At 41.2% G+C, this 12,810-nt stretch overlaps 2 protein-coding genes across 2 annotated transcripts; both read right to left on the bottom strand.

Moving 5' to 3' along the window:
• Positions 1 to 4,413: 4,413 nt before the first annotated feature.
• Positions 4,414 to 5,220, bottom strand: LOC121754538. The gene is made up of 2 exons (XM_042149878.1): positions 4,979 to 5,220; positions 4,414 to 4,906 (listed from the first exon to the last, which is right to left on the bottom strand). The coding sequence occupies exons 1-2, from the start codon at positions 5,218 to 5,220 to the stop codon at positions 4,414 to 4,416; spliced, it is 735 nt and encodes a 244-aa protein (XP_042005812.1).
• A 195-nt stretch (positions 5,221 to 5,415) lies between these two features.
• Positions 5,416 to 5,976, bottom strand: LOC121754537. Its single transcript, XM_042149877.1, has one exon. It carries the CDS (start codon positions 5,974 to 5,976, stop codon positions 5,416 to 5,418), a length of 561 nt encoding a protein of 186 aa, XP_042005811.1.
• Between the last annotated feature and the right edge of the window lie 6,834 nt (positions 5,977 to 12,810).

Genomic DNA, 12,810 nt, shown 5'->3' with positions numbered 1-12,810 from the left:
ATCATGATGAAATATCCAAAATTCAATCAATTTAAGATGGAAATATTCTAGGAACTACATTCAAACCATTCCCTCCAAACCCCATTAATTCTCTCATAGTTGACCAATGCGTATTTTAAGAAATTATTTAATTTTGCTAAGAAAAATGGAATAAAGTTAGTGGAATTTATGTTTTACTTTTATATATTGCAATTATAGTAATAATTATGAATGGGATGGGCCTATTAGGGATCCAACAAAAATAACAAAAAGAAACAATTAATAGGATCGGAAAAAAGTATTTACATATCGCTATTTAGCGCGTTTTTAAATATATCGATAAAGGGGTGTGTTATGGTGACACCATAATTAAAATGACCAATTGACAACCAACGCAAGCAATTTGCAATAAATAGGCAATCAACTCGGCATATGGTTCCAAAAGTAATCTTTGATACAAAATCAGAGCGCTATGGTGACACCATAGTTAAAATGACAATCTAGGAAAGCAATCTGCGATACATAGACATTCCTAGATAAGCAATCTAAGATACATAGGCAAACAACTCGGTATATGGTTCCAAGCAATCTGCGATATGAAATCAGAGATAATCAAGTAACATGTGATATATAGGCAAGCAAGCCTGCCACTTGGCTGGATATGGTTGATTCTGCTACTAAATCTAAAGGTCCTCATTGGTTGTCTGTGTTGTCATTTTATTACAATTCTATCTATAAGTAGAGATGTTGTGCAAACTAGTGACATTAGATAAAAGGGAATTTGAGCAGAAATTTAAACATTGGTTATCCACTATTTTGCACATTTTTAAATATATCTATAATTAGAGATGTTGTGTAAGCCACCAACATTAAATCAAACTCTTATTTATTGTTTGATTTAATTTGTCGTTCACTTAAGCCGAATAAAATATATCCATATGAATGAGGCAAATGAAGTAATTAATTGTCATCTTATTTAGTACAGTACAATACTATATATTTAAGCATGTACATCATTTGTAGGCATCATTGACAAATATTTCATATGAGCGGTTTTTATATTTAATTTTTTCAAGTATAAATTATGATTGAGAACATTAAAATATGAAATAAATAATAAAATTCTAAGTATAATTTTATTTGCCTATTTGGTTTGTTATATTCAAAATTTTGGGGAAAAACTTCAATGTAAAAGTCAACAACTAACAAGGACAGCAGGTTACGAGTAGCCACACTCATAAATAGTGTATGGTCAATCACATATACTATAAAATGTTGAAACTCTAAATCCATCCACATTGATTTAGTGTTTAATTTTAAGAAAATATTCACACCTCTTATTTTAATTTTCTATTTTTATTTCATTAGTTAAATTGTGATGTGTCTTCTGATATAATTGCATCATATTAATCATTAAGTAATAAAAAAGTAGGTTTACAATTACATGAATGAATTGTTTGGCGTATGATCAATCCTAGCCTGTGTATAGTTTGGACAAATGTCTTGTTAGTTAAGCTAATAAATATGACTTACTGGAAATTAACATATACATAGTCAATTACTCGCCTAATAAAGCAATAACTAACAAAGTAATCTCAAAGGCTTCAACGGGTGGAAGAGTGTAATAGCCGAGACCTAGATTTTGAGATAAATACTAGAATTTAAATAATGCGAATGTAAGAGTATTTATTACTCCTTTTTTTTCATCAAACACTTTCCCGGTGGAGGGTTTTAGTAGGTCCCTCGTCCCATATATATCATGAAATAACCAATTACAATCTGACACACCCAAAAGTGGAGTGTCCAAAATAATCTGAGAAGGAGTTACAAACCTCTAACTATCTCCTTCCAGAAATCAGAAAAAGACAAAGCAACAAAACCATTAAGTAAAACTAAAATTAGGCGTGCCAATCTGGTCTAAACGCGCTAAGGCTTTCACTCTTGTCGGGGCCTACTCCACCGTAAACTTAGTTAAACTAGTGTCATTCTTCCCCATCAAAACCAAGTGGTTTGATGCCTTGTTCCCCTCTCTCCTTATGTGTGTTATCTTCCAAAAAGTATCTCTAAGGGCCAGCCTAATTTTTGCCATTATATGTCTCGTTCTTGCCGGACCTAAACAGCCTTTCTCCATATACAACCTCAAACATTTAGCATCTGTTTCGATCCAGATATGCTGAGTATGGCGCTTTGCCATCAAGATTCCGTCCAGTAGCGCCATCACCTCCGGCTCCCATCCTGATTCAGCTTTCAAGGGGGTGTAGAAAGCCTCAACTATATTCCCGAGGTAGTCGCGAAGCAGTCCTCCCCCTCCTGCCTTGCTCGTAGATCCCTCTAGACCTCCATCCGTATTTAGTTTCAACCATGGCTGTTCCGGTGGCCTCCATTGCAATTTCTCTACTCTCTTGATTTTTGGACGGCTGTTCCGACATCCTCCATCATTTGGACATCCATAAAATTAACCCTCGACACACACCCCTTCCACTGGTCCGGGCTAAGATGCCCTGCTAACACCAAGTTCCTCAAGTGAGCCGTGACCCTACGACATACGTTCTCCACCCTGAAGGTCAGGTCCCTATGAACACAACCATTCCTCTCTGTCCATATGTACCATAATATCAGACAGGGGATGAGATTACAGATATGTTGCTTGTTCCTTTCACCCATATGTCTTTGCCGCCACCTTAGCCTCACTTCCAGATTGTGTCCTATTCCTCCAAAAGGTGGTACTTGAGGGAACCATTTCACAAAGTGACTCCAAATCTCCCATGCTGCTTTCCCATTCACAAACAAATGCAGCCTTGATTCAGTGTCTGGTTTTCCACAACAACGACACTTAGATGCCAAAGCCACTCCTCTCCATTGCACCTTCTCGTCCACAGGGATCCGATTTGCCATAAGTCTCCATAGGAACACAGAAATCGTAGGATTGATCCATTTGTCCCATATGATTTTGTAAATATCCATTTCTTCACCTCTCAAACGAACTTCCTCCCTAGCCGAAGCAACTGTAAAATTACCATGCGGTGTCAGATACCATCGAGCTATATCCTTTTTGCCAGTATCAATAGGCACGGATCTGATGTCTTCCCAAACCTCCCCAGGAACTCCCCACTCCTGTAAAAGGCCACAAAGTCCTCATTCCAGCTTGTGTCCGTCCAGAGATCCTCCACCCAGATGAATTCTGGAGTTCCCTCTTTCAAACAGAGATCCATCAGCGGCTGGTCTTTTACCTATATATCTTCCCAGAAATTTAACCTCCCCGTTCCCAACAGCTAGCTAATTTTCTTCTGACATTTCAGCCCTGCTTTATACATTCTCCTCCAGGTTGGGCTGAACCTACCAGATCGATAAATGAGGGTCGAAGCTGATCTTGTCCAGTATTTTCTATGCATATATTCTGCCCATAAAGAGTTCCTCTCCCGAAATCTCCACCAAAGTTTAAAACTAAAAGCCTCTGTCGCATCTATCATCCATCGCATTCCCAATTCTCCTTCTGATGTCGGCCTACACACGTCCATCCATTTAATCCAATGTGTTTTGGACGAGGTGTTGCAGGATCCCCGAAAGAATCTAGCCAAGACTTGTTCCACCATTTTGAGAGCTCCTTTTGTAGGCTCAAGAACCTGAAAATATGTATGGGAATTGCCCCAAGGATACTCTTTATAAGTGTTAATCTCCCCCCAAAAGATAGTTATCTATGACTCCAGCTATTGATCTTTTCAGAGATTTTATCCCTGATGAATAAGTACAAGTTTGTTTTGTTTCGACCTCGGAAGATAGGGACTCCCAGGTACGTACTCGGCAAATGACCTTGTTGAAAGCCTCCAACCGATTTAACACCTGCTGCCCATCCATCATACTTCTTGTCTATATAGAAAAGGCTCTTCCCCTCATTTATTAGTTGACCTGAGACCTCCATGTAGTGCTTGAGGCAGGCCTTGAGTTTCCTAACTGATGCCCTTCTTGCTTGTGTAAAAATCAAAATATCATCTGCATACGCAAGGTGGGACACTCCCATTGTATATCTGGCAGTGCAGAACCTCATCTCCTTTCTTCCAAGAATGAGGCGATCCAAAAGCCGGGACAGATAGTCAGCTGCAAGAATAAACAAGGAGGGTGAAAGCGGATCCCCTTGCCGTAGTCCTCTCGAAGATTTAAAGAAACCAGATGGTGATCCATTGATGAGGATCGAGAACCGACATGAGTTGACACACCTCTCAATCATATCCAACCACATATTCGAAAAGCCCATTTTTTCCATTACTTTAAGTAGGAAGGGCCACTGAACCCAGTCGTATGCTTTCGCCATATCTAGCTTAATAGCTAGATTAGGAGAGGGGTTACATTTCCAAATCTCATGAAATATTTCTTTTGCCAAAAGCACATTATCACTCAGTAAACGTCCCTTGACAAATCCACTTTGATTAGGAGCATTTACCATTGGTAACAACGGAGCCATTCTTGTTGCAAAAACTTGGAAATGATCTTGTTCGATACGTTGCACAAGCTTATAGGTCTATATTCTGCCCAAGTTGTAGGATTTCTTTTCTTAGGAATCAAGATGATCATTGTTGCTGCAATTCCCCTTGGCATCTGTGATCCCCGGAAGAAGTCCTGCACTGCCTCCAAAACATCCATGCACACCACCTTCCAGCAACTTTGGAAGAACAGAGAAGAGTGCCCGTCTGGTCCTGACACACTCTCCGAATTGATACTAAAGACCACCTCCCTAACCTCCTTCTCCAAAGGCATTCTCTCTAAATCGTCCATGTTAAAACCACTAGGCAGGGAATCCAAAATATCCAGGTCCGGTTCAAGTAGGGCATTAACATCAGAAGTTAACAGTTTATGGAAGAAGTTGACTGCGGAATTCCTAACATCTTCATCTTCTATCAAGGTTTTCCCCTCCTCCTCTATGGCATGTATTCTTGATTTGGTTCTTTTATGCTTAACCCATCCCTGGAAAAATTTGGTATTCCTCCCTCCCTCCACTGATCACCTTATTGCAGCCTTTTGTTTCCAGTAATCATCCTCCATCTTTATTCTTAGAGCATATTCAGCAGCCTTCTTGTTCATATCTGCTCTATTTGCTGGAGTCTGATTTCCTTCAAAAATCATAGCCACTTCCTTTGCTTCTTCTTCGGCTTGCTTTATCTTCTCAAAAATATTGCCAAACACATTTTTGTTCCACATTCTCAGGCATTTCTTAAGTCTTCTCAGTTTGATTTGTAGATTCACCATTCCCCTTGCACCCGTATATACTTTCTAATCTTTCTCCACCTCCTCTATAAAAGCCTCATGCCTAACCCACATGTTTTGGAATCTGAAAGATGGCCGTACTCGGGGGCCTGGGTTTTGGCATTGTATAAGTAAGGGACTGTGATCAGACATCACCCTAGGTAGGTTGGTGACTCTTGTTGCCGAAAATAAATCCAGCTATCCTTCACCTATTAAAGCCCTATCCAATCTTTCAAATGTCTCACCTATTGACCATGTAAATTTTGAACCATCAGCTCCAAGGTCAAGAAGCTGACATTCGTTAATTACATCAGCAAAGTCCATCATTTCCCCTATTCTGTTTAAGTTTGATCCTTGCCTTTCCTCCTCCGAGACAAAAGTATTGAAATCTCCCCCAACTAACCAAGGTACTCCTTCCATTCTAGCAGCAATCTCCCTTAATTTATCCCAGAGTGGTAGTCTCCCAGCTCTAGAACATTTCCCATACACTATTGACAGATGGAATGGTGTTGGGTGCTCCAAAGTGGAAAAACGACCATGTAACACTTGCTCCGAGATATCCCATTCATCCACCTCTACTCCATTTTCTACAAAAATCCAGATTTGTTCATTTTCATTACACCCCTTATATTGCAACCCAAACCTCCTGCTGAAATATTCAGGTTTCGGTTTTATCATTGGCTCAATGATTGCCAAAATTGAGACTCTATGTTCTTTTATCATGTGTTTGATGATGCTCTGGGTACCAGCATTTGCCATCCCCCGGGCATTCCAAAACATAATATTGTAAGACATATTAACACAGATATAAGGTTTCTGAGGTTTCAAACCTCTCTTTTTTCTGTTGCCCTTCATCTGTCTATGCTTGAAGGCTTTCCTCCCTTTCCTCCCTCTTCTCCACAAGTATTCCCTGCTCTGAGGCACCTTCCTCTTCCTGCTCCTCATCCGGGTCCCAATCATTTTCATCTTCGTATTGCTCGGTATCAAAATCTCCACTAGGGAGCATTTTATACCTATTCAGGTTAGGGAACGGTGCATTGCCCTTGTCCCTCCCCCTTGGCTGACCTTCCAGAGACCAAAAAACCCCTTATCAACATCAACCAATATCTTGTCCCCCCCTCCCCTCTGACTGTACCCTCTCTCTCCCCCTCTTCCCCGACCAAAGAATAAAGAACTTCCAGCGCCCCTACCTCTACTTCCCCCTTGTCTCCCTTTCCTGTACTCAACCATCTGGAAACCATCATCATCCATCTCACTTGCATTATCCACAAAAGAGTTTAAAACTTCTGGCTTCCAATGGCTCCCTTCCCCCATCCCCTCCCTGTTTCCCTTTATCTTATCAACATTCTCATGCAGCACTGCCCCTTCCCTCTGCCTCTCCTTCCCCCCTTTCTGTTCCCCCCACCCCTTCTGTGTTCCCACCATCCATCTTGGTATCCTCCATCCCCCCATTTTGTTCTCCTTGTTGCCATCTGGTTCGGGGTCTATTATAGTCTCTCTTTACCGGCTTCTCCTTCTGTCCATTAGCATAACATGCCTCTGTATCATGCCCCACATGTCTGCACTCATGACAATATGTAACACCCCGACTTTTTCTATCATTTTTATTGTGTTTTGAAAGGACCGTCGTTTGTGCATCTGGAAATATTTTGCCGTTGTTCTTTTGTCGAGAAAAAGATTTTACTCTTTGGACCAAACAATTATTCTTTCGTAGCTCAATTTGAAAATGAGCCCAAAACATAGATTTATTCTCTCTTTTAAAACCCACTTTTGGAGAAGCCCAATTAATTCATGAGAATTAATCGGCCAACACCCAGACTTTTTGTTCCACAAAATATGGGAATAAACTGCAATATTTTATCCACCAACCTGCAAAATCTCAACAACAAGAGATTATATACGGTATTCCACTATCTCCTCCACCACAAATATCATAACGGCCAATCACATGATCTCTCTCCACGTTTTTTCATTTTCAAGAAAACCGCCGTCACCCCGATTGAGAAATCCACACTTTCTCTCTCACGATTGAAATTAAAGAGTGAATTTTTCATCATCAATTGAGGAGAGGGAGTGAAGTCATACTGCAAAAATGAGCGAACCCACGAAGAGGAACGGCACTAGAGCGGCGGCTGCAGTTTTGCATCGCGATCCGAGCAGCAGCAGCGCTTGCCGTGAACAGCCGAGGCTGGAGAAGTCGAGCAACGGCAGCTCGGGAGATGTACCGCAGCAGTAGCAGCGGCTGCTCATGACGAACAGCAGCAGGGGCTGACCGCGACGATGAAGGAATCACTGCTGGAAAGCGATGGAGTCTCGCGGTGGCATGATTTCGGATGGAGCAAGGCAGCGATAGAACGGGATCCACTCCGGGCTGAACCGATGTGGAGCTGCGACGGAGGAAGGGTGAATCAGCGAGCAGCAGCAGCAGCTCCTGCTGCGTCGCGGCATTGGCAGCGGTGGTGTTGTATTTTGCCGACGGAAATCAGCGAAGGAGGAGAGAGACGGGACGGCGAAAGCACCGCGCGGCTGCTCGACGAGTCTCGAACAGCAGCGGCGGCAGGTCGTACGAGCAGACAGCAGCAACAGCCGCAGTGGAGGTCGCTGGAGTGGGCAAGGCGCCGGCTGGAGCAACGACGTCGGCGCAGGATTTGTGAAGAAGAGTCGAGATTTGAGAGAGAAAGAAGACGATGGAGGGGATGAGAAGTGAAAATTGAGAACAGAGGGAGAAAGAATTGACGTGAAATTGGGGGATAAAGATAAGTGATTAGGGGCTGCTCTTTTCTTTTTTTTTGGGCCAAAGTAATAATTGGGCTTGTTAAATTTTAATTTTGTTAGTTTAGGTATGCAGTTGGGAGTATAAAATTAGTTGGACTGATTTGAATACAAGAATCATTAGAGCTCGGGTGACCTCAAAAATAAATGAAAGACAAGTCAAGCTTGGACTCAAGGAACGGATCTATCTGCAAATAAATTGAAGTCGAAGTAAGGAATTCAAATTCAGAAAATCTAACGAACGAGGTGGGCTTTCTTTTTAAATAAGGGCAATGCCCTAAGTATACTTTTTATGTGAAAATGATATGAATATTTGTCATGCCGTGTTTTGTTTTATTCTATGTAACCTATCTGATGTGGCTTTTTCCTTCAATGGATAATCGAATTCGGGTCTGTCTAGGGAGTGAGTCCCTATTCAGGCTAGTGTACACCTATGGAGATCGTGAGCCGTCTTTTGGGTCGGCCGGTCTAGTGACTTGGGATGTGGCCACATTCCTTGTCATCAATGGATCAGATATGGTAGATAGCTATGGGAAAATGGTTGATCAACCGAATTTTACAATGGAAATGATTTTAGTGTCTTAGGCGATTTTTTTTTAAAGTTAAAACCCCAAGGTCACTCAATGGTGGCATGATAAATACTTTTTATAAAATGTTTTCGGCATGAGTCCACTGAGTGCATCAAGTACTCAGCCCTGCATTTCTTTTTAAATATGTGCAGGTTGAGCGTGACGGGTGCGGTGGGTGTTGAGCAAGACCATTGAAGAAATTTAAGTGTCTAGAATGTGTCATGTCTTCACACGTGGCATATTCCTTCTCTCAAATGCTTCCGCTAAGTAGTTGTTCTTCTTTTGAGTTCTTGTATCGTTGAGATAATATTCATTTTTGAGTTGTTGATTGTTGAGATACTCTGATTTTATTCAAGCTATTCCCGTTTGTTTCGAGCTATGGTCGAGTTATGTTGTTTTCCCCTTTCTTCCCCGCTTCTTTAATCCTCCCCTAGTCGCGATCAACCGTGTTTTCTATCCTTAGAAAATGCGGGCGTGACAAAGTGGTATCAGAGCAATTTTTCTTTCCACTCTGGACCCGAGAGTCTTTTTCTGTCTTAGTCTAGACTTGTTTCGCTAGACTAAAATAATAATGATAATAATTATGTATTGAAGGCTCAACATCCCGCTTCGCCACGCTCAATCAAGAAAGAGGTAATTTATTTTTATGAAAAAAAAATTATGAGAGTTTTTAGGAAAGGTGATGAGAATCTATGGTTATGAAAAAAAAGAGTATGTTTTACAATGGGATAGAAGAGCTATGGTTATTAAAACAAAGTATGTTTTACAATGGGATAGAAGAGCTATGGTTATTAAAACAAAGTATGTTTTACAATGGGATAGAAGAGCTATGGTTATATAAAAATATATGTGTGTGTGTGTTTCGCGATATGTTATGCAATGGGGTGATTTATCTTTTATAAAAAAAATTGATCAATGGAAATACTGTGTTTATGAATTATTCGAAAATTTTTGAGTTTCGAGAAAAATAGTTTTAACTTTTTCGTTTGGAAAATTGAGCTATGGAAGTATGATGGTATTTATGTTATGAGGTGCAAAGTATGATGCGTTATTCTATGGAGTGTTTTATACGATGGATGAAAGTTTATGCGAAAGTATATTTTAGTTTTGAGTCAAAACTTTTACTTTAAAAGTGAGATGTGGAAATTTAGGAAAGTGTGAAAGAGTTTGAAGAAAGCTTTTGTGTCAAAATTTTATGAATGCAAATGTGAGGTGCGAAAGTGTTTAGCTATGAGATGTAAAAATGTTGTGTGTTTATCTTGTGGTATGAATGACGTTAATTGTGGTGGATGTTGAGATGAGAGATGATGAAGTATGTGGCGAACATAGAGTGCTTATGTTGTAGGCTAGATTTAATATGCGCGAACCGTAGTTTTAAGTTGAGATAATCTATCACTTTCCTGAGTGACGAAAACGAACGAGAATCTGAAAATTTGGGGTGAACCCCTAATTTGTCAAGGCACGACGAGGCAAGGAGATCGAGATAGAGGATGGAGACCAATGGACAATGAAACTTTTTCTATTCTTGGAATGGCGCGAAACGCTGGAGCAAGCTTGATGTGTGAACTATTTTACTATTTCCTACGTTTTCCCTGAACGACAAGAACAAAAAGAATACGAGGAAGATTTCAAGAAATGGAAGATAGCGAAGACGAAATGAAGTTCAAACGCAAAAGAGGGTGCAAGACAAGGAGGGATGATGCAAAGTGCGCGATTTAATTTAATATAGTCTAATCTCACGTAATTTATTAAAGGTGGCAGCGATGTGACTTTCAACTACAATTGTTAATTAAACGATATGAGGAAGCTGCTCGAAATTTTGAAGACAAGATGATGGAGAAATTCTATATTCGAAAAACGTAAGCAAATTTCGGGACGAAATTTTTGTTAAGATGGGTAGATTGTAACACCCCGACTTTTTCTATCATTTTTATTGTGTTTTGAAAGGACCGTCGTTTGTGCATCTGGAAATATTTTGCCGTTGTTCTTTTGTCGAGAAAAAGATTTTACTCTTTGGACCAAACAATTATTCTTTCGTAGCTCAATTTGAAAATGAGCCCAAAACATAGATTTATTCTCTCTTTTAAAACCCACTTTTGGAGAAGCCCAATTAATTCATGAGAATTAATCGGCCAACACCCAGACTTTTTGTTCCACAAAATATGGGAATAAACTGCAATATTTTATCCACCAACCTGCAAAATCTCAACAACAAGAGATTATATACGGTATTCCACTATCTCATCCACCACAAATATCATAACGGCCAATCACATGATCTCTCTCCACGTTCTTTCATTTTCAAGAAAACCGCCGTCACCCCGATTGAGAAATCCACACTTTCTCTCTCACGATTGAAATTAAAGAGTGAATTTTTCATCATCAATTGAGGAGAGGGAGTGAAGTCATACTGCAAAAATGAGCGAACCCACGAAGAGGAACGGCACTGGAGCGGCGGCTGCAGTTTTGCATCGCGATCCGAGCAGCAGCAGCGCTTGCCGTGAACAGCCGAGGCTGGAGAAGTCGAGCAACGGCAGCTCGGGAGATGTACCGCAGCAGTAGCAGCGGCTGCTCATGACGAACAGCAGCAGGGGCTGACCGCGACGATGAAGGAATCACTGCTGGAAAGCGATGGAGTCTCGCGGTGGCATGATTTCGGATGGAGCAAGGCAGCGATAGAACGGGATCCACTCCGGGCTGAACCGATGTGGAGCTGCGACGGAGGAAGGGTGAATCAGCGAGCAGCAGCAGCAGCTCCTGCTGCATCGCGGCATTGGCAGCGGTGGTGGTGTATTTTGCCGGCGGAAATCAGCGAAGGAGGAGAGAGACGGGATGGCGAAAGCACCGCGCGGCTGCTCGACGAGTCTCGAACAGCAGCGGCGGCAGGTCGTACGAGCAGACAGCAGCAACAGCCGCAGTGGAGGTCGCTGGAGTGGGCAAGGCGCCGGCTGGAGCAACGACGTCGGCGCAGGATTTGTGAAGAAGAGTCGAGATTTGAGAGAGAAAGAAGACTATGGAGGGGATGAGAAGTGAAAATTGAGAACAGAGGGAGAAAGAATTGACGTGAAATTGGGGGATAAAGATAAGTGATTAGGGGCTGCTCTTTTCTTTTTTTTTGGGCCAAAGTAATAATTGGGCTTGTTAAATTTTAATTTTGTTAGTTTAGGTATGCAGTTGGGAGTATAAAATTAGTTGGACTGATTTGAATACAAGAATCATTAGAGCTCGGGTGACCTCAAAAATAAATGAAAGACAAGTCAAGCTTGGACTCAAGGAACGGATCTATCTGCAAATAAATTGAAGTCGAAGTAAGGAATTCAAATTCAGAAAATCTAACGAACGAGGTGGGCTTTCTTTTTAAATAAGGGCAATGCCCTAAGTATACTTTTTATGTGAAAATGATATGAATATTTGTCATGCCGTGTTTTGTTTTATTCTATGTAACCTATCTGATGTGGCTTTTGCCATCAATGGATAATCGAATTCGGGTCTGTCTAGGGAGTGAGTCCCTATTCAGGCTAGTGTACACCTATGGAGATCGTGAGCCGTCTTTTGGGTCGGCCGGTCTAGTGACTTGGGATGTGGCCACATTCCTTGTCATCAATGGATCAGATATGGTAGATAGCTATGGGAAAATGGTTGATCAACCGAATTTTACAATGGAAATGATTTTAGTGTCTTGGGCGATTTTTTTTTAAAGTTAAAACCCCAAGGTCACTCAATGGTGGCATGATAAATACTTTTTATAAAATGTTTTCGGCATGAGTCCACTGAGTGCATCAAGTACTCAGCCCTGCATTTCTTTTTAAATATGTGCAGGTTGAGCGTGACGGGTGCGGTGGGTGTTGAGCAAGACCATTGAAGAAATTTAAGTGTCTAGAATGTGTCATGTCTTCACACGTGGCATATTCCTTCTCTCAAATGCTTCCGCTAAGTAGTTGTTCTTCTTTTGAGTTCTTGTATCGTTGAGATAATATTCATTTTTGAGTTGTTGATTGTTGAGATACTCTGATTTTATTCAAGCTATTCCCGTTTGTTTCGAGCTATGGTCGAGTTATGTTGTTTTCCCCTTTCTTCCCCGCTTCTTTAATCCTCCCCTAGTCGCGATCAACCGTGTCTGTCTATGAACCACACTGGCATGCCATTCGGACCATTTAGCATTCTAGCATAATCAGATATCATCTTAAACTGGATTAATACATGTTTCGCATTGATATAGCTCCAGCTATATTCCCCCAAAAATCTCAATCCT

Source organism: Salvia splendens, chromosome 11 (genome assembly GCF_004379255.2).
Source record: "Salvia splendens isolate huo1 chromosome 11, SspV2, whole genome shotgun sequence".
Taxonomy (NCBI): domain Eukaryota; kingdom Viridiplantae; phylum Streptophyta; class Magnoliopsida; order Lamiales; family Lamiaceae; genus Salvia; species Salvia splendens.
This window is presented reverse-complemented; position numbering and strand designations above follow the sequence as displayed.

What these genes read in the sequence shown, in the direction of transcription:
- LOC121754538 (XM_042149878.1), bottom strand. Translation starts at nt 5,220, where the DNA reads ATGGTGAATCTACAAATCAAACTGAGAAGACTTAAGAAATGCCTGAGA. An exon ending in AAACAAAAGGCTGCAATAAG is followed by an intron (nt 4,907 to 4,978) that starts GTGATCAGTGGA and finishes AACCAAATCAAG; the next exon opens with AATACATGCCATAGAGGAGG.
- LOC121754537 (XM_042149877.1), bottom strand. Translation starts at nt 5,976, where the DNA reads ATGGCAAATGCTGGTACCCAGAGCATCATCAAACACATGATAAAAGAA.